This window comes from Grampus griseus (genome assembly GCF_964374135.1).
Source record: "Grampus griseus genome assembly, chromosome: 9".
Taxonomy (NCBI): Eukaryota; Metazoa; Chordata; class Mammalia; order Artiodactyla; family Delphinidae; genus Grampus; species Grampus griseus.
The window spans coordinates 68,879,856-68,902,520 of record NC_139003.1 but is presented as its reverse complement, the minus strand read 5'-3'; the positions used below and the strand labels follow the sequence as shown (position 1 = coordinate 68,902,520).

General features: G+C 37.3%; 1 protein-coding gene across 1 annotated transcript in view; it reads left to right on the top strand.

Annotated features, from left to right (window-relative positions):
* ANKMY2 (ankyrin repeat and MYND domain containing 2) overlaps positions 1-22,665 on the top strand; it is a 34,287-nt gene extending 11,622 nt beyond the window's left edge. Inside the window, exons 3-10 of the mRNA XM_082661684.1 lie at positions 448-586; positions 2,289-2,387; positions 8,920-9,080; positions 13,166-13,380; positions 14,174-14,309; positions 18,410-18,538; positions 19,577-19,706; positions 21,448-22,665. Of these exons, the coding sequence (XP_082517810.1) occupies positions 448-586; positions 2,289-2,387; positions 8,920-9,080; positions 13,166-13,380; positions 14,174-14,309; positions 18,410-18,538; positions 19,577-19,706; positions 21,448-21,632 (1,194 nt within the window). The 3' untranslated portion in view covers positions 21,633-22,665. The remainder of the gene's footprint in view (positions 1-447; positions 587-2,288; positions 2,388-8,919; positions 9,081-13,165; positions 13,381-14,173; positions 14,310-18,409; positions 18,539-19,576; positions 19,707-21,447) is intronic.

Below are 22,665 nucleotides of genomic sequence, written 5' to 3'. Positions count from 1 at the left end.
TACCATATTCAACTTTCCCCTTGATAAGCATTCTATTTGTTTTAAGGTTTTTCCTTACTTTTTTCTTTTCTTTTCTTTTTTTAACGCATTTGTATCTGCTTGTTCATTTGTTTCCCCAGGAGCTAAGTATGTGTAGTAGAGATGAGAGCCCTGATAAATTTAAGTTTTGGTCCTTGCCCTGGCCATTTTACTAGTCATGTGAAGTTGAGCAATTCTTCTCTGAATCTGTTTGCTAATCTGTAGAAAACCTCAGGTAATAAAACCATCTTTCTTCTTCAGCAGTTTATGGAAGATCCAAGTGGGGAATTGAGTATAAAAATGCAGATTATAAAGATGATTTTATTAATTCATTTTATTTTGTGTTTTAATTTAATTGCAGGAATTGTTCATAGGCAGGGGGAAAGGTAAATAAGTAAACTTAATACTTTTTTTCCCTTTCTGTTAAAGAATGGAATGACTCCTCTAATGCATGCTGCATATAAAGGAAAACTTGATATGTGCAAATTACTTTTACGACATGGAGCTGATGTAAATTGTCATCAACATGAACATGGATACACAGCCCTCATGTTTGCTGCACTTTCTGGTGAAGTTTTAGCATTTATTCTAATATACCAATAATAGTCACCTATACAAATTTGTTATAAGAATGTGTACATTTTTAAATTAAGCGCATTTTTGTTATAGTAATTTTAAGATCATGTCTTGTGGAAAGACATGGTGGGAATCGGTTTTGAAAAGCTATAATGTATGAAGTATGTTATATAGTTTATTTGGTGATGTTTCTTTAGTTATTTAAATCACTTGATTCTTTGTATTGACAATATATTTTGTTTAGAGTTGTGGAGCTAGATCTATTATTCTTACAATTTAGTTCCTTTGCTGTTCTATAGTTTTATATTTTGAAGTAATATGAAAGCTTCTTTGTTGTTCTCTTGAGAGAATACCTGCTATGATAGGGCTATTTGCTTCAGTGACATTTAAGTACTAAATATGATGATCCATTTAGAAACTTACTCTGATTCATGTTGCTTATAATTTGCTGAAGAAAGACAATTGGGAAATATCTAAAATTAAGTGGAATTATCTGTCCTTGTTACAGTTTTTTAAGAAAATAAATATGTAACTTAATATTACCATGCTTTAAAAGCAGTAATCTGTATTTTTATAATCCGGGGGAAAAAAAGCATTTCTAAGCATAGTATAAAATATAGAATTCAAAAAGGGCAACATTGCCTAATTTGATTACATAAAATCTTAAAACATTTCCATATATAGAAAATACCATACATAGAGTTAAAATATAAATTAAAAAACTAAGGAAAATAGTTATTACCATTTCTAAAAGGGTTGTATCATTATATATGAAGAGTTCTTATAAGTCAGTTAGAAAACAACAAATACTACAGTAGAAAATTAGACAGAAAATTGAACAGAGAACAAAAGTAATACAACTGGCTAATAAGCTTAAAACGCTCTCAAAGATCTGCAGATTAGAACAACAAATGATAACCTTTCACTTAAACATACTGGCAAAGGTTAAGGAGGAATGATGATGCCCAGTCTTGGCACAGGAACTTTTGTGCACTGTTTTGGGGAGTGTACATCAGCCCAACCTTGCTGGAAGGCAGCCTGGTAATATGCATAACCTTTGATCCTACAGTGTTTTCCAGGAACTGTTCCTAAGGAAATCATAGTTCAAGCTTGCAAAAAGTAATGGGAAATGGTGTCCACTGAGTATAGTTGATAATAGCAGATTATCTGTAAGGATTCCTTTAGTGAAAGAACACAAATAGAATCACTATGAATGTGTAGATAGGACAAAGTGTAAAAAGATAGATCCTCAACTGTCAGTAGTTATCTCAGGGCCTGTAGGTGTGAAGGATGGGATGAGTTAGTAGACATTAAGGGGAGACTTTTAGTCATTTTATTTTTTCTGTCTTTGTTTTTTGTTTTGACTTTATACTAAGCATTATTCTTTTTTTTAATACTAAGTATTATCATAGGAAAAACATACTTTGTCTTGTTAAAAAAAAAAGTTATATTCAATTCCATACCATTTTTGTATTGCTTGATGTGTTTTCTAGAAAATAAGGTTAATTTCTATGCGGGTTCTATAGCATTTTACTTTTTGCTATAGTTATGATTTATATTTTGGAAAAAATGAAAAGATCCACAAAATAGAAACCTAAAACTCAGCAGAAAAAAAAGGGTACAGATTATTTAAAAGGGAATATTTGAATTGTGCAGTCCTTAATTTTAACAAGTATGTTTCTTTTTAACTCTAGGTAATAAAGACATCACGTGGGTAATGTTGGAAGCTGGTGCCGAGACAGATGTTGTCAACTCTGTAGGAAGAACAGCAGCTCAGATGGCAGCCTTTGTGGGTGAGTTTTTATGGCAGTTTTACATTAGCTTATACCCAGAGTTTCCCCCATGGAAAAAAATACCACTTTGCTTCTCAGAGTGTAAATACTGTCATGTTTCTTTTTCTTTTTTTTTTTTTTTTTATAACAGCCATGTAAATGACCTTGTCTCCCTTTCACTTTTTTTTTTTAAATTTTATTTATTTATGGCTGTGTTGGGTCTTCGTTTCTGTGCGAGGGCTTTCTCTAGTTGTGGCAAGTGGGGGCCACTCTTCATCGCGGTGCGCGGGCCTCTCACTATTGCGGTCTCTCTTGTTGCGGAGCACAGGCTCCAGATGCGCAGGCTCAGTAATTGTGGCTCACGGGCCCAGTTGCTCCGTGGCATGTGGGATCTTCCCAGACCAGGGCTCGAACCCGTGTCCCCTGCATTGGCAGGCAGATTCTCAACCACTGTGCCACCAGGGAAGCCCTGTCATGTTTATTTTTAAAAAAGCAAATGTTTACAGTTTTGTCTAACTTAATGAAACACCTAATGACACTTTGGATAACATGAACAAGCTATTTTGAATCTCCACTCTGAAATACAGAGTGTGGTGAGGCCTTTTTGTTGCAGTCAAATGCTTGAATGAGAATATTTTACTCCTCTAAGGAAATAGTTTAACCTAATGTTTAAGAACAGGAACTGTGGAGTCAGTGATCCTGGGTTGAAATTCTGGCTGTACCACTTAACAGCAAGTTACTTAATGATTCTGATCTTCAGTTTCCTCATTGCAAAATGTTTACATGGTTATTGAAAGGATTAAATGAGATGATAGACCTAAAGAGCTTTACATGTACCTCTCAATAAATGCCATCAGTTATTGCTGTTTATAATAATTACAACAATGATTAGGAAGGAGCATTAATGATAATACAATATACAGCTGTTTAATTATCATCCTCATCAACCACAAACATTTATTGCGTGTGCCCAATATTTCTTGATGTGTTAATCCTGTTACTTGATATAATATAGGGGGTTTAGAAGAGAGTGGGAATGAGTATTTGATGTTTGGTATTTTGGCCCCAATGAGTTGGCAGTTAGAAGAGTCCATTGATAGAAAAGCAATGATAGAAATAATCTGATTTATTGGGAATGTAGTAAGTAGCTCGGTGAGGCCTAATGATTCATTAAACAGATACTTAACATTCACAACCTGTAGACCAAGCATCACTCTAGATGCTTTGGTGAATAAGACAGAGGGTGTTCCTCCATTCATGGCACTAAGAGGATAAAGGCAATGACTATGTGAAAATGTATTCCAATGGTGACTTAAGGGTTCCGTAAAATACATCAAAGGGAGGGATCTTCTCTCCCATTCCAAGGGAATTTCGAGAGAGAAATTACATGTAAGCTAAGGTACAGTGGGAATTAGTCAGATACAGGGGACAGTAACTGTATATGGTGTTAAATTTTATTATTATATTACTTAAAACTACTAATAGTAAGTACTGTTGATTAAGTCAAAACAGTCACTGAGTCACTTTATGACAGCTCTTTAAGAACAAATATTCTTGTTTTATTTTACTTCAGTTCAGGAGGATTTGAAAAAGGTATGGCTTTGCTGTGCAAACTTCAGAGAAATATTTATCTCCCACAGTTAGGGGCTTCCTGGTTGCTACCACCTCAGCCCTAATTTTGAGGGTGTCAGTTTAGTAAGAAAAAACACTAAACTAGGAATCATGAGACTCATATTTTAGTTCATATCTGCTCCTAATTAGTTACAAGATCACAGGCAAATCCCTTCACCTCCAGATCCTCAGTTTTCTGATATGTACGAAGAAGCCAGGGAATTGGATGATTTGAAGTTCTCTTTAACTCTACAAGTTTTCATTATGTCCACAATGTAATGAAATAGAGCTGAGATAGAGGTTAAGTAACTTTCCCCAGATCACAGGGCTGGAAGTGGAGGAGCCTGCACTTTCAACCATTAATACAATGCTTTTCTTTTTCTCTGTTTTCTTAATACTATCAATACTATGTTAATAAAAATCTAATGTACACCTGTCCACAGTTCCATCCTAAAGTGAGGGTAACGCTTTCATTCCATTTTAATCTATTTAGACTAATTTCATAGACAGAAAATTACATTGTACCCTTTCAAGTTGACATTATATTCTCCTTATAGTTAGTCTTATTAAAAACTCATTCTCCCACTTTCATTCCCCTCAGGCAGATCAATATGTATACATATGTACTCACACACGTGCAAGATTTTTTCATCTTTTACAAATCAGGTCATACAAATATGTTCCTTGCAACTTGTTTTCCTCACTTACCAGTACACCATGGAAGTCCCTCCCGTCTCACTCAGTATGTGGCTGTTTGTGTGTGTGTGTGTGTGTGTGTGTGTGTGTGTGTGTGTGTGTGTGTGTGTGTGTGTGTGTGTGTGTGTGTGTGTGTGTGTGTGTGTTTCCTTAATGTGATTGGCCTGGTCTTGTTAGAGTAAATTTTCTTTCTCCTTTTATTAACTTGAAAGATCAAGAATGCTCTTATATTCTACCAGTGCGTACTCTCCTATTCACAGTGTTCCCAGTTAAACCCATATTTCTCAGTTACTATCTAGAAACAAGAGCAAAACTATACCCAGTGCCCTACCCTTAAGGTTTTGCATTTGCCCATTTAGCAACCCCAACAAGATGAAATCCTTATAACTCATTTATTTCTCCACATTCTCTGTGTTTGCCTTGTCAGGCAACAGGCCTTTCCTTTCCTCCTCCACCACTACGACTAGCTGTGGACTTGCCTGAGAAAGTCGAGAATGTTTGGGCCAATATGTCATTAGAGTGTCATTCATGGTGTGTTCTTTCTGCTTCAGCAGTCCTCACCATCTACAGTATAATTTCTCCATCGTGCTGTCTCCACCTGTTGGGATTAACTAACTCTGCTGCCAAGGGCTCTTGTTCTTCACTCTCTCCTCTCTTTTCTCGTTGCTCCATCTTGAGATCTCTGTTCTCATTTAGGTTTTGGTTACAGGACATTCTCAGATGGTACGTAGGTTGTATATTGTTTGAAACCCATCATAACCAAAACTCTCTTTTTCTCTGAAATGCGAGTCATATGTTGGCTAGTTTCATGATTCTTATATCACTGTTCTATTCTCTCAATCATATGTAGAAGTTACTCCACAGTTTTCTAAATCCTGGTTGTGTAAGTGAGAATGTAATTTATTTTTCTTTGTCAACTTTTCATTTCTTAGTCTGGAACTGTATTTCAATTTCAGTTTATCCTTGAAAGTAAAAAATTGTACTAGCATGTGTCTGGTTGTGTGTATGTTCTCATTAATCCTGCCGAGGGCTGACTCAGTGAGCCCATTCAGTCTAGAAGACTCAAGTCCAGTGATAGTAATAATGGCACAAAATGATGCACTGGTCCCCACCCAGCCCCCACCCCCAGCATTCATTTTCTATATTAATAGTACTATTTTATTTGTAGGTATTCACAATTCATAAATTAAAAACTCATAAAACTAAATATTTAATAGTTTCAATTTTAAAATTTAAATATAAATTAAGTAAAAATTTATAAAGATAAACTTTAAATATATATGTATATCACTCTAATATAAATTATTAGCAGATTTTTTTAAATAAAATATCAAAATTACCTAAGTACTACCTAAAATGAGAAAGATTAATGTTGGAAAAAAGTAAAGTAATATTATTTTTTTCCTTCTCACAAAGGTGTAATTTTAACAAACCTCTAGTCCTACGATAGTAGGACAGTAGCCAGTATTTTATGTACAAATATTTCCAACTGCTAACAAGGCTTTTTCTGAGTATACTAGTTGGAGGACTGATGAGAAGATGTAGTTACAAACTAAGTCTGTATTTTCCTCTGATCCCTTTACCTTCAGATATTCCTATGTCTATTTTGATAGTTAGAAGCTATTTTATTTTTTATTTTAATTTTTTTTAATTTATTTATTTTTGGCTGCATTGGGTCTTCGTTGCCGCACACAGACTGTCTCTAGTTGTGGTGAGCGGGGGCTACTCTTCATTGTGGTGCACGGCCTTCTCACTGCAATGGCCTCCCGTTGCGGAGCACGGGTTCTAGGCGTGCGGGCTTCAGTAGTTGTGGCACGTGTGCTCAGTAGTTGTGGCTCGTGGGCTCTAGGGCACAGGCTCAGTAGCTGTGGTGCACGCACTTAGTTGCTCCGCGGCATGTTGGATCTTCCCAGACCAGGACCCGAACCCGAGTCCCCTGCATTGGTAGGTGGATTCTTAACCACTGCACCACGAGGGAAGTCTCTAGAAGCTATTTTAGAGCACCTTTTTTTTTTTAAACAGGAACCTCTGTCTTTTTATTGAAGCTGGATGTGTTTTAGAAAGCAGCGCAATTTGTCTTCATCTTCTTTAGTTTCTTCATGTACGGTTGTAAATTCCTGCACACCATTATCTGTGTTACTTTTGGCGCTGTCATGTTTACATCCTGCTTGTAGTATATTTGCTTGATTGTCATTTTTCTCCCTTCTTGAAGATTATGTAGGTAGAAATGATCATTTTCTAAACAGAACATTTCATATTTTTAATATTTCCTGTTACTGTTTGACTTTTCCTCAAGATATATACAATGGAGATTTCTGGTTTTAAAAAAAGAAAAGAAAAAGAAACTGGTGTTTCAGCATTTAAGAATAACATCAAATACCAAAAATGATACTGTGATCACTACTAAAACTTCCCTTCATATCATGGATGTGTTCTTTTATCATTTGTTTAATTATTAATTCTCCATCCATTTCTTTTTTTTCCTGGGTCTGTTTTTCAGCTCTCATCTCTTCCATAATGATTTCTATATCCTAGTTTTTCTCTGTTTTGAGATATTTCATCCCCTTCATCTTCTACATTACTATTTTAGTTCTCAATAGTAACCAGGATTACCTCTTTCAGTTTGTCTATTAACTTTTAAAAATGGAATCTTTCTGTGGTCCATGAAGGTCTCTTTACATACTGTAGTTGATCTGCTTAATTTAAGTTTTCTTCTTTGGTGGTTGTGGTTATGGTTTGGTTGTGGGTGGTTGTAGTCGTAAGAACACGTTCCGCGGAAGAAGCCCTTTGCTGGAGGCATTGCAGAGTCTTTCGAGATTGGATCCCCTTTGGTCTGCATCTCCTAGGCAGTCAGGTAAAGCCGACAGCGTCGTGGAGCTGTGAAGGGAAGTGCCATCTCTCTATACCTGTGGTCTTAGGGTCAACAAACCACGAGATATTTTGTCCTCTGCTGAGACACAGCGGGAAGCCGGTCCACTCTTGAGTTCTCCTTGAACTCTCAGGCAGGCTGAGCCCTTGGCCAACCTCAAGGGTCCACCTGGCCCACAATGCAATCCCCCCACAGGTCACCTGTTGTTGGCAGGATCGAGCAGATGCTCCCTGGACTGTGTACAAGTGGGCAGGGGCCACAAGGGCCACCCAGGGTGGACCCCTCTCTGGGAGCCCCGGCGTCTGGGCCGGCTCCCCAGGAGTCTCCGCCGCTGGTCCCTCAGCCCTCCTCAGGCAAAGCGGAGGAAGAAGTCTGTCCTCCGGAGATTCTGGAAGAGCCTGCACCTGCAAATGTGCCCTGCAGGCACAGCCTGCTGGCCCAGAGTGGCCACTTTCTTGCTCCAGAGAAGTAGTGGAGAGGGAGCCAGGGAGGGGGAGGCAGCAGGAAAACACAGGCCACCAGCTTCGCCAGGGAAGGTTTTGCTTTCCTAGAACAATTTTTACCTCTGGAGATGGCTTAGAGAAGTGGCACAGGGATCTATGAGGAGCCGTAATGTGGATTCCAAGCTTACGGGGGCAAAAGCTTTTTCTCTAATTCATTTCACAAAGAGGCCAAGCTTTTCTCAAATTCAAGGGGGGAAGAGATTAGCTTAACAATATGAACAGTAATTATAATGATAATAACTTTATACAGAATAAATTTAAATTCTGTGTAAAGAAAGCCAGATGTGATTAGGGAAGAATGAATATCATTTGTGTAGGGGTGGAAGAAGAGACATTTAAATTACAAGCAACTTTTATTAAACATTTAGGGTCAATTTTAAGTTGAACGTTGCTTTTTTGTTGTTGTTATCCACATAATCTTCTCATGTATTGTGAATTCTGTGTCTTTAAAAGGAGATTATTTCTTGGGCTTCCCTGGTGGCTTAGTGGTTGAGAGTCCACCTGCCGATGCAAGGGACACAGGTTCGTGCCCCGGTCCAGGAAGATCCCACATGCCGCGGAGCGGCTGGGCCCGTGAGCCATGGCCGCTGAGCCTGTGCGTCCGGAGCCTGTGCTCCGCAACAGGAGAGGCCACGGCAATGAGAGGCCCGCGTACCACAAAAAAAAAAAAAAAGATTATTTCTTGATCACAAAGCATGCTTATAGATGTTCCCCAGAACATTTTACCTCTCCTCCTCCCCCGTACTCTCCTTTTCTACAAATTGAAGATGTTGATGCATGTTTACTTCAGAAAACAGAGTAACATAATTAAAAAAATGGAAAATGTCTTATTTTGAATAATGAAATTATATATTTCCTATTTTTCTATTAAAAGGTCAACATGATTGTGTGACTATAATCAACAATTTCTTTCCTCGAGAGAAACTGGATTATTACACTAAACCCCAGGGACTGGATAAAGAGCCGAGGCTGCCCCCGAAGTTGGCAAGCCCCCTGCACAAAATTATCACCACAACAAATCTGCATCCTGTCAAGGTACCGTAACGTCTACTGTATTTGCTTTCTATTCAAATATTGCTTCAGAATTTAAACGGCTCTTAGTACATAGGATCATAATTGTCTTGGGCTGCTTTTTGTTGATGTAAAGCTTGTGATAGACTCTCTTGTTCACTTGATACAGTGAAGGAGTGCTGTCGTTTGAAACCTAGAAGAGAGTGAGGGACACAGCCTAGAGCCAGAGGAAAAGCTAGGCAGAGAGATGGGTTCAGCCGAAGCCTAGCTTCCACCTCATCTCACAGTGAGCTCCGGATCATTAATGGCTCCAGAGAGGCAAGGGAGCCAGGCTTTCATGTGTCAGTCTGTAATTGGCTGAGGTCTGTCCCCAGAGGGAAAGGACAGCTTCCCAGATAGTGACAAGTGAGGTGGCTGTCTTTGGATGAAGAAAGTTCCCTGAGGAAGGAGGCAGCTCGGAGCCCACAGCAGCCAACGAGCCAGCAGCAGGGACCTGGTACACAGGCCTGGTAAAGAGAATCTGGGTGGGGAACCAACAGCATCTACTACGCTAATTATCCTTCCAGGAAATGTTCTGGAATGTAATAATGAACACATTTTTTTTTTCATGCAAGTCGGTATTTGATGCATTTAAGTGATACACTTCTAGTGAATGGTCAAATCACACAGATTTTCAAACTCAGTAGACCAACCCAGAAGTCCAAATGGCTTAACTGGGAAACTTCAAGGGCTATTGTGAACTATTGCCACTGCTATTTGCTTCATGTTTTATATATGACCTTTGTGTTTATTTGTAAACTGATTGTTTTTTTTTAATTGATCCAAATTAATATTATTTTTTCAGTGAGTCATCACATAAAACTCCATGTGTGCTACAATGATGCTGTCCTTTTTCAAATTTCAATGTCTACCATATGTCTTCATTCATAATGTATAGATTTGATAGTAATTCAGAGCTGTTTGGTGAGCAAGACAGTATGTTGGGTCAAAAATTGAAGTTTTCCCTTAATACAAAGTGTTAATGTAGTGAAATAGATTTCCTTTGTCTGTTACAGAAGAATCTGGAATATACTCATTGTCATTAAAATAAGTGGACAGCTCTCATAAAGTAACTCTTTTGAAAACTAACACTCAAGTTCCAAATTGTGTATAATCTTATTACTTTACTGCTACATCCCTTTGCATATGGTCTTTGAAGCTCGAGGAACAAACAAATCAAAAAATACCTTTCATGTGGTCCTTCACCCAAATTAATTTTCTGGACCATCTAGAGAGATGACAGACTAGCAGATCCTTTCCCATACAACAGACAAGTGGTATCTATTCTGTTTTTATTTTTCAAAACTCAAATGTTTTACTTAACATTCTGAAAGAACCGCTAGAGGCAACACTTATGACCCTAATCGGGCAAAAAGGAAATTCAGTCATGAATCAGGTGTTTGTGTTTCTAGTGGAGATTTTATAGGACTTAGAATTTAACCTCTAAAAAATATTTAGCCTCTTCTGTTTCAGTCTTTCTTTCCCTCCCAGCACACACAGGAAAGACAGAACTGCTGTAAACAGTGACTCCCTCTCCGTGGCACTTCTATTAGGAGTGGAGCAAGCTGGAGTGGGAAGACAGGATTTTTCCCAGGGATACAGTATTTCTCAATGTAGAGAACGTGTGTGGTTTTACAAGGCCCTTGTCATTCCCCCTCTAGCCTGAGCATTACAGAATATTCTGGGTTTGATTGATTTGAAGAAGTTTCCTGTATGTATCTGATTCACTGTGTCTTATATCCGTGTCCACCCTTTGAGATTGCAGTAATCTCAATTATTGTGATAATTGAGTCTATGGAGTAATTTTTGATGTTTGCACAGAACCTAGTTTCTCAGGGTTAAATATCCTAAGAATTACTGTACCTCCAATTATCTTTAAAGGCACATATTTTGAGTAAATTTGATTAGGGGTATATTTATACAGACAAACTGTAAAGGTATATAAACTAAAATAGCCTACATTATATTTTTTAGAGCACTTGGTCTTATAAGAGAGACTATTCTATAATTATAGTACCTTCCTTCAGACCACACCTTGCTTTTTGTACGTATAAATAGTCTATTCACTTGAAAACCTTTCTTTTATCCATACTTTAGATAAAAGCTGCCCAGTTGCTTTTGTGGTGGCCCATTTTCATTGCTTTACCCCTTTTCAAGCTGGCACAGGTCTTCATAGGGCTTATTATAAAAAAAGTAACTAATAGCCACTCTACCAAATCAAAGACCTTTTAAGATAAGCACAGTACAACACTCGATCCAACAGTGCACCTTTTTGCTGCATTGTACCTAACACAGATACATTTGCACGGAGGTTAAGTGGCTGCTATAGCAATAAGGATGTTTGCTTTCAACAGGGACTTGGGGAATTGTGCTAATGCCCAGAATACAGAGATTATAATGGAGAAAAACAGAGTCACAGGAAAAATGACAATAGAGTTTAGCAGAGTCTCTAAGTGATTAGGAAACAGATGTGTGCAAGTGATCCTATCTTTTGATTATTAACATGATTTTTAAGCCCAGAATTTATTTATTCCTCTTCAGTAATTAATGATTCCCTTTATAATAAATATATTATTTTACAATGCTGCAGAGATTAAAGGACAGAAACTAATTCAAATATTATTATTTTGTGTGCAGCTATGTAAATGATTCAGTGAGCTCACTGTTGAGCTGTGGGTATATATCATTTTTTATTGTGTGTACTGCTGTATATTATAAAATAAAGTCTAATGTCTTAAACAAAAAAAAATCAATCATTAATCTGGGTTCTATTTGGGATTTTTTAAAGAATTCTTACATGTAAGTTTAGATCCTATCCTTAGATTACAAATGCTGTATACAAAATATTGAGCAAACAGCTTCAATTGATTGCAGTTGACAGCAGAAATATAAACAGGTAATTAATGATATATATTACGGTAGGGAAAGTTTTCAGCAAACTTTTTGTTACCAATAAGGATTCTGATTATACTTATTTCATGAAGTCTAATAATTTGTTATTGAGTGCTATATTTTTAGTAAAATACTAGGTTATATATCAATTTAGTAGTGTCAAAAATAAGTAAAAAACCTTAATTTAACAGGAACATTTAATATATGTTAAATTTTCAAGTAGGAAGCTCAGCATGGGTTTTACTTAAGTTAACAAATTATCTTCATGTCTAAAGAAAAGGATCTAATTCATGAAATCTGCCACCTGTTGTTTCCTAAGATTACCTGGGACAGGTATTTAGCTGTAACACGTAAGTTAACAAATACTGAATGAACTTCTGCTCTGAGAATACAACTGTGCCTATGTTACACACATGTTTACATTACTGTATCTCACTATGGATTTTTACAGCTGTCCTATGAAAGCCTACCACAACCAATAAAGAAAAAATAAATACTCCTTATTACACTAAATTTGGGCTTAATCTGGGCATATATGGGAAGTGTGGGACTCATAATGCATCAGATTGGATAACTCTCTTAGAATCCCTTTTTAAAGCTATTTTTGCTTTCCGCTTTGACCTATTCGCATTGGTGATTAGAAGCATATTAGGAAAATTTCCAAAGAGAAATGTAGTCAATCAGTAAGTAATACACCTTTTATTTTTAGACTTCTTGTCAGTAAAAATCTTCATTTCCTTATAATTAACAAGAATGAATGAGAATTATGGTTTTCCTAGCCATGAAATCCTAACAGTAATGTTAACTAAAAGTAGTGATTGCTCTGTTAGTTGATTCTATATATAAAAGGTGTACAAATATGCCATGCTTATCTTTAGTGAAAGTGCTTTTAACAGAGATAGTGAAACCATGATTCCTACTGGCCAACTAACACCCTAGTATAGCTGGATGGCAAATCACTCGATAACTGATACACAGAATTCAAGAGATTCCATAATGTCAGGGTCCTTCTGTATTAGTTTTACAACTTGATCAGTGGCAATTTGCATTCTCATTTAAATTAACACAGTAAATACGTGACCATAAGAAAGACTTTATTTGGTAATCAAAACTGACTACCTAATTTGCACATGGAAAATTTCTCAATGAATTTCTAAGCTCACTGGGATTTCTTCTAGATTGTGATGCTTATAAATGAGAATCCTCTGCTGGCAGAAGAAGCAGCTCTGAATAAATGCTACAAGGTGATGGATTTGATTTGTGAGAAATGTATGAAGCAAAGAGACATGAATGAAGTACTGGCTATGAAAATGCATTACATCAGCTGTATCTTTCAGAAATGTATTAACTTCTTAAAAGACGGAGAGAATAAACTGGACACTCTGATCAAAAGGTACTGTTTTTTCCCATGTCATGTATAAAGTACACTCAAATGGATAATGTTCCATTATATGAGATCTCATTATGGATTTAAAAATTAAACATTTTAGCAGCAGATGTTAATGTTGAGATCACATTTCATCTGTAAGAAACAAGGGGCACTCATAACTAAATTGATTATTCCATTCTATACTCTTTACAACAGTGCTTTTGTTATCACCAGTTATAGGTGAGAAATCTGAAGTCTGGAGATGTTAAATATCATGTGTAAAATCATACAGCTAGAAAGCAGCCCAAGTCCAAATTTGAGGATAGGAGTGCTTATGCCATAATTGCTGCTCTGGATTCACAGTGGCGCTCAATGTATCTCTGTTTCTGTACCCAGGAGAGCTGTGTGTTACCCTTGTTCTCTGACCCCTGGGGGTCAAATTCTCCGATAGTTTTACTAAGAAAAGAGAACTAAGTCAGAAGGGTGTGACTCAATGAGAGTTTTCATTCTTTGTACAAATAACTGACATGGTAATAAGTAACTAGCTAATCTGATAACAGTGTTTAGTATGTTTTATGTCAGGGGTTACTTTTATAAATACATCTCTAAGCCCCTAAACCTGATAAGGCCTAGCCTAATGCGCAGGTAGAGCAGCAATCTGAATTGAGTCTATCCTCAGGATGTGAAGACCCAATGAAAATCTTATGCAGCAAAGAAGAAACTACTCAAAGTTCATGGGTTCAGCTGGGAGGAAATGCTTAGTAACTCAACTCCTTTAAAAAGTAACTCTAGTTACTTTTTAAAAAATATCTTTCAGCTTGTTAAAAGGCCGACCTTCTGATGGCTTTCCAATATATCAAGAAAAGATCATTAGAGAAAGTATCAGAAAATTTCCTTACTGTGAAGCTACACTTCTCCAGCAGCTGGTGCGAAGCATTGCTCCTGTTGAAATTGTAAGGCTCTTCGCAACTAAGTTAACTCTATCAGTAAGACCTAATCACCATATTTTGTACAATTAAAGTCATGTTCTCTTTAGCATTATTTATTTATTTAATAAAGACTTAATTCTTTATTATTTTAGAAAAACTTCAGAAGCAAACATGGAGATAGGTTTGCCTGTTAACACTGTTTCTGTTTATCCATTTCCCCTCTCTCAATCCTCTTCTTCCATTTATATGGTTCATGGTTTAATAAACAGTATATCCTTATGTCAGAATATAGATTGTTACAGTGGATACTTACATTTTTAATGCCTCTGTGAAACCTTAACAGTGGGTACACATCCACTATGTGATACAGATCCACAGTTGTTCAGGTGTAGTGTGTGAAAAACCAGTACAAAATCCCATACTAGATGAAAGTAGGAATTGAATGTCTGCGTTGATGGTTTCCTGTCAGGGGATGTGAGAGGATAAGTCATGAGAAGGCTCATTGTGTGTCCTGCTAAACAATCTCAAAGGATGTCCCAGCTTCTTATGTTCTACTTTAATGCCTCTGATTTTATAAATTTTCCATACGTTAAAAAAAATCTATTTATACTTGCCAGTTATGGGAAGTAAATTTTAACTTTATTATCTATTCTTTAAATTATTTACTGCCCTTTTGTCATATATTTATTTAAGTAGTATGAAAGACACTCCCTGCCTTCCCTATTTTGAATAGGTTTCAGTTTACCTTATCTACACCAGTTATGCTTTTACGCATTTCAATCAAATCCTTTATCAGCCTTTGTCTATTAGGCAAGAAACTGATCCTGACACTATTCCCATCCCTGGTTTCCTCCCTCCATCTGGCAATGTTGGTTCTTCTCTGCCTTCTCTAGGCTGTTATATCATTCTCAGTCTGAAAAATCAGGACTAAAAATGGGTTCCAGGTGTTCCTTTATACATTGACTTAACCGACTCAGAACCATGGAAGAAGAAAGACCTAAGCAGACAAGATGATCTCATGAAGTTCATGCACTGATTTATTCCTGAGAGCTCTCCATGATTTCACATAGAGATTCTTTCCCCTTGCTCTTTAATATGCTTGGCTATTTGGTGTTTAAGCTTTTGGAAGATTCAGGTTAGCAAATTATGAGGGTGGTGTATCAATTATGAATGTGTTTTGGCTGTGCATATCAAACTCCAGCCAACTATGAATTAAATAGATAAGGGTTTAGTTATTCTTATATACTCAGAAGCCCAAAGGTAGGCAGACCAGATCGGGCACAGTAGCGCAGAAATGGACTGAGGACCCAAATACTTTCCTGTTTTTCCACCCGATATTCTTTAGCCATACAGATTATCATACACATGCTTATGACCTCAGAGTTGCAAGGCTTCTCATGCTCTTCCTCCAAGCTCACATTCCTATCCTAGGCAGACAAGCAAAGGAAATTGGTCTGTAGCTGGAAAACATAAGCTCTCCCTGAAATGCATGCTGACCTGTGCTCTTAGTGGCACAGGTGGAAGTGAGTATTTTGGAGAAATGGGTATTCTGGGGAAATGCTTTTGGCTGGTCTAAACACTGCTGCTCTGACTAAATTATGTTTCTGTTAGTAAGGAGTTGGGGGAATGGCTATCAGAGAAGCAATTAATAGTGGCTGCTGTGGGATATTTCCAGCACTAACAAGTGTAGCTGACATTGTACCTTCAAGGGAGAAAACAGAAAAACTAAAAATAGCAGCCTGGAGTATTTTTTAAAAAGTCAAAGCAGGTTAGTGTAAGGCTCAACAATCCATTTTAACCCTGTATCATAAAATAATGTAGTTAGAGTGTATGGTGTGTGATTGATATTTATCCTAGTGATCTGAGCCATCAGTAAAAAGATAGTATTTATTTAATGCAATTTAGAAAAATTTCTCTCTTTAAACATTTTTGTTCTTTAAGAGTTACATGTTCTGCTCTCCGGAGAACTTTATTTATCTGCAATGCTTGTGGTTGTGAGTGTCCCAGATAGCCACTGTTTACTGCCTAATGGCTTCCGGTATCCTGCAAGTTCAAAAGCCTCTGAAGCAGTGTTAAGCTTGTCCCGTGCCATGGTGGTTCTCATGGCTGGCTGCCACGAGGGTCCCCTATGGTCCTTTCTGACAGTGCTGATGCCTGGGCCCTCATGGAGGGGTTTTGATTCCCTCCGCCTACTGTGGAACTCTGGCTTCCACCTGTGACAGAATTCAGCAGGAAGTGTGAGGCATGGCTACACTTAAGAAATGCTGCTCCAGCATTGTAACAGATGATAACTGTTAAAGATATTTTGCTTTCTCAATTGACAGTGTGTATTTTAACATCTGGAAGGCTAGCTAATGTCTCTGATTTTATAGGATACATTGAATAAAGCATCCTGTTCGTTTTTAGGCTGCATATCTTCTATAGGTGGAGCTCTGGTGCCTAAACAGATTCTTATTTAACAAAGTAGATGACAAGATTTTGCACAGCAAGAAAGAATTCTTGTCATTCAACTGTGACAAGAAAGATTTCATGTGGTTACTCTACTGTACCGTCAATTTTTTTCTGAAGCAATAGTTCACATTAACAGCCATACTTCTAGCAAAAAATCCTTTAGTTTTACCTCCAGTTACATCTGTGAGAATGTCATTGCTTTCTGACTCCCACAAAAGTCCTGTTGTGGGGGAGATTTTGAACATGTCTCAGTCACTTTTACAAAAAAAAAAAAAAATGTAATTGTTGTAAAATCTGTTGAATATATCATACTCTGTGGGCCAGACTGTTGTCTGATCAAATACTCTGCTTTTAAGGCAGAATAATTTTATAGATTAATAAGTGTTCATTGTAACATTTAAGTACCAGTAATTCTCAAACTTTTAGTATGTTTCAGAATTACCTGTAATAATGCAGGTACATGGACCACATCCTTAGAGATTCTAATTTAGAAAGTATAGATCAATCTGAATTTTTAACAAGTTCTCTTCTGAGCACAACTGCCATAGACATTCATTCCTTATGAAATTATTAACTTATATCTAGTATCTGAGGTTTTATTTCACTATTTTTTTCTCACTGTTATACTATCTTCATTCCAAAAGAGAATTCTCAGCCCTTGAATGTGAAAGGAAACTCAGTCATCATTTGTTTTCAGGAGGAGTAAGGCGGTTTTCAAAATGAGTACAGTGTAAAACAATGTCCCAAGGTGGTATTTGTAAAGCTCTGTTGTGTACAATTGATAAGGTAATATTAAAACAAATAAACTTAGGAAGAAAAGGCAAATGAAAATTTAAATTATGAAAATTGGCAAAAATTTAGTTGGGAATAAAGAAGCAAATTGGAAAAACTCAGAAACAAGAACTGTTTTGAGTAGGTAAGACAGCTCGATACCCTGTAATTGCTCTAAGTAGGTCTTAATAGTATTATGCTAGGCTGATAAACATTCAAATAGGTCTTAATAGCATTATCCCAGGCAGATAAATATTTGCCCTTATAATTTCCCATGTAAAAAAATTTCATAACTCCTCTTTAGCAAGCCATTCTGATTTTCAGTAGCCATATGATAATTTTCATATTTTTTGGTTTTTCTTAATACCCTAATGCAATCACATCTATGTCTTTTTAATTTTAAGAGTTTGGAACATTTCAGTAATAAAGGTGATAATTTTTAACTATTAGAATTGCAGACCAGCATCAAGTAAATAGTTTAAAGTCTTTAAAACACTTACATTGCACTAAACTTTTAAGAATTAAGATAAACATTTGTGATGTGCCCTATAAATTGTCCCTCAAAATATGTATATTGTCTTAATTCTCAGAAGGAAATTCCACTCTGAGCTCATTGTCATATATCTGAAATCTTTGTGTGCTTACTGAATAATCCTAATTGAAAAAATACTTTTATTCTAGAATAAGGCCAGTTTTTTTCTCTCTGAATATTTGGATCCATGACTTACCTGCCATGTACTTTGTATAGAAAAAGGTGTACTCAGAAAGGCATCTATCATTTTGTCATAGTCTGTGCAGTCTCTCGCCTTAATAATTTTGTCTCTTGTTCTTGACATGTCTTCTCTGTAGTCTTTCAGTGGTGATTTCAGAGGTTTTTTTCCTCCTCTTCTAACCCACTGTAGGGTTCTGATCCCACTGCATTCTCTGTACTTACCCAAGCCATCACTGGTCAGGTGGGTTTCGTGGATGTTGAATTTTGCACCACCTGTGGAGAAAAAGGAGCAAGTAAAAGATGCTCAGTGTGCAAAATGGTAAGAATGAAGTTCTTTTCAGTTCATTGACATCTGGTTTAGATTTCATCCAAATTGATAATTGAGTTTTAATATTCTGTAAATATAATAGTTGATGTCTGTTTTCTAATAAATTCTAATCCATTAGATATAAAGTATTGCATCTAATATTTTAAAATAATTTTGGAAGAGAACTACAGGATAAATGTAGTTCTGTGCCCTCTCTATGTTCTGTCAAACTCCCAGGCTGCCCAACTTCTATGCTGACTACCCCCAAAAAGGAAAGAATATGAATGAATGAATCAATATGAGAAAACAAGAGAAAAATTATCCATAGGGGACTGAGACTGGTGCAGATATGAGAACCTACAATGGAACAGTTCTAAATATGCAGTCTTAAATCTTCTGATGTTGACTTTAACTACAATCTCTTCATCAGCTCTTCCTTGTAAAACTACAACTCCCTTCTGACTGTCACGAATCTTTAAGCTTTCTGGATTACTACCCACTTCTGTCAGAATTATCTTTATAAAGGGCATATCTGAATGGGTTCTTCTTCTCACATACAAACGTCACCCACATGCATGCGTCTATACATTCACTTTACCCTATAGATTATGTTAATTTCCTCTTGTTTTTTAAGGTTGAAATTCTTCAGCCTATTCTTCTGTAACCTATCATATTCTGCTATAACCTACTTCTCCAGTTTCATTTCCTTTAATTACTTACTTCTCTGAGCCTCAGTTTCCTTATGTGTGAAATCGGGCTAGAGTTGTGAGAATTAAATGTGACCATCTATATTGATTAACTACTGCCACATGTAAAAACACTCTAAAATATTTTACTTAAAACAACAATCATTTATTTTTTCTCTCATGTCTGGGGTTGGCTGGGGCACTTGTGTTCCATGTGTTTCTCATCCTCCTTGGACCAGCAGGAGGTCATTTAAAATAAAGCATAGAAAAGTTAACATTTTTACAGCACAGTACTTGGTTGAATGTCATAATTGAAAAATTATGCGATTACACCTCTTGAAAATAAACGTACAATTGCCTTCAGGTAATATATTGCGATCAAACCTGCCAGAAAACACATTGGTTTGCACACAAGAAAATCTGTAAGAGTCTCAAGGACATTTATGAGAAGCAACAGTTGGAGGCTGCCAAAGAAAAGAGTGAAGAGGACAACAGTAAGTGTATAAAAAGCAAGATCATACTGTTGGTCAGTGGGGAAAGGAAGAATCAATGATACTAACACAGGACACACAGGAACCGAGTCTTCTCAGGGGACCAAGGAAGCTTGGGGTTAACCAACATAAGGATCACGCTTAAATGCATCCCTGTTTTGAGTCCCTGGGATAATGTACAAGACTGTAGTCAGCCTAGCTATCACTAGAAAATGAAAGACATAAAATTCTGAGGATGGGACTTCCCTGGTGGCGCAGTGGTTAGGAATCTGCCTGCCAGTGCAGGGGACACAGGTTCGTACCCTGGTCCGGGAAGATCCCACACGCCGCGGAGCAACTAAGCCCGTGGGCCACAACTACTGAGCCTGTGCTCTAGAGCCCACGAGCCACTACTACTAAGCCCGTGTGCCACAACTACTGAGCCCGCGCGCCTAGAGCCTGTGCTCCACAACAAGAGAAGCCACTGCAATGAGAAGCCCGCACACTGCAACGAAGAGTAGCCCCCACTCACCACAACTAGAGAAAGCCCGCACACAGCAACAACGACCCAATGCAGCCAAAAATAAATAAATTAAATTAAATTTAAAAAAAAGATTCTGAGGAATATCGTTTATTCCACATTCTACGTTATGACTCATGAGACTGCCCTGGAACCATGCACTCTTAACGAGTTGTTACTTATATTTTGCTCACAAAGGATTTTAAGGTCTTTGAATACGAAAATAATTAAATTTCCCCTAATGGCTACCCAAAAATTTTAAGGTCGGAAGCCTTTAAATTTCTTAACTATGAAACTTCAGGTGAAATTACAGAGTAAATCTATAAATTACAAATTAACTTGAACAAATTAAATTTCTACAAGTGTGAGGGCAGTGAGTTCCATATTATTTTTCCTCTCCCTCCCTCCTGAAGTATATGACTCATTTTCATCAGGAACAGTGAGTTGTTTGAGCAATGATTCATATATTGGAGAAGAGAACAGCCCACACTACCCAGAGGATATATAGCACATTCTGGGGAGTGATAGTTTGAAAGCACTGCCCAGGTGATTCTAACACTAAGCACGTCCATCTCCACCCCTCAAGGGACTGTGTCCACTTTACCACCTGGTGGAGAAACACTACTAGTGGGAACGGATGATTGGTACAAAGCTGAATTCATACAAAATTAAATTTTTAGAAATAAATTGTTAAGAGAATAGTCAGGCTTTCTGACTGCCGTGCGTTCTCCCGTTTTCTGAACCAAACTTGTATATCCTTTATGTTGACAGGTACTAGAGAAGCCATATGGGAGGACAGTCAGTAGAATGGGAACTCCTGGCTGTTAGACATCAGCCCGTATCACACACCATTCTACACCTTTATTCTCCACAGATGTAGGATAGGCTTTATTATGCATCACTTTATGGATAAGGAAACAGCCTTGTACAGGCAGTTACCTAACCAAGCACGTCAAGCTAACTCATGGCAGAACTGTATTTGAATGTGGATTTTGCCAGTCAGCAATCCTGATTTCAAGGCCTGAGTTCAAATGCCAGTTCTGTTCTTCTCCTAGCGGTGCAACTATGAGCAAGTTAACAAACCCCTCTCTTCTCAGTTTCTCCATTTGTAAAAAATGATAATAGAGATGATACTTGGCCTCATGGTTGTTATGAGGATTAAATGATTGAATACACGTAAAGTACTTAGAAGAGTGTCCAGCACATGGTAGGAACAAAATGACTCACTTTTTTTCTTTTTATCAGATGGCAAACTTAATGTCAATTCTAACTGTGTTAATGAAGAGCAGCCGGAGGCTGAAACAGGAATCTCCCAGGAGGACTGCAATCCTAAGGATTCTGTGGAAGGGGAGAGAGAATCTCTTCAGAGTGGTGCTGGGCTGGAATGCTTACAGGATGCTCCTGCAGGTCCACAGCAGTCCGAGGAGTAAGAGCCGGAGCAGGTGCCAGCGTGGACAGTCCTCACCCTGGCGGGCAGCTGGAAAACTCACGAGACTGTCCTCCTTGCCTCCACACCTGCATGGCACTGTGGCAGGATTCCACATTTCACAGAATACGTGCTCTCCAGCAAAGCTCTGTCTACCAAGCCCTAATTTCCTACTGATTCTGTTCAATAATTGGTCACATATTCCTAGGGAGAAAAATTTTTTTTTCAAAATGTAGGAGAAACATTTCTATTCCCTTTCTGAGGCAGGCTTCCCAGCAGTTGTTCTCAAAGGAAAATAAATCGCCTTTTAAAGAAGAAATATAGGTTTTAGGGAACACAGAGGCAAGCAGAACAGTTGTAGGAGAGAGGAGATTTTCAGGAAAGAAAAATTTTATAGCCATAGAGATGGGTAGTTAAAAGAATCATAACTTATATGTAAATAAAATGCATATAAATAGCATTTACAATAGTGAAGTTCTACTTATTAAGGTGCAATGAAGATATGGGGATATATGTATATGTAGAGCTGATTCACTTTGTTATAAAGCAGAAACTAACACATCATTGTAAAGCAATTATACTCCAATAAAGATGGTAAAAAAAAAACAGATGCAATGAAATGAAGAAAAGCTACATGTTAAAGGATCTTTGCCATAGTTCACCTAATTGTAGTTTTTCTACAGAATTTATCCTGAGCAGCCTGAACTTTATATAGTTCCTGCAGTGGTGTTTTATCTACAGTCTTTGTACCTTCAGAAATGTCAAATCCCCCAGGAGGAACTAAGGCATAGCCACAGTTATCTCAGCATGTGCATTTAAAAAGATATCTGACGGAACTGTCAATTAAACAAAGGCTAAACATACTGTGTCCACAATTATAAAACTAACTCATGTGCCATTTTCCACTTGAAAGGCTTTTACCTTCCTGTAAGCTTTTCATATGGCTCTTCCTGTCCACAAACTGATTTGTAACTGTCACTTATAGACTGTCCTGGCATCAGTTTTTAGTGTCTGAGTATTTAAATAAAGCTAGAGTA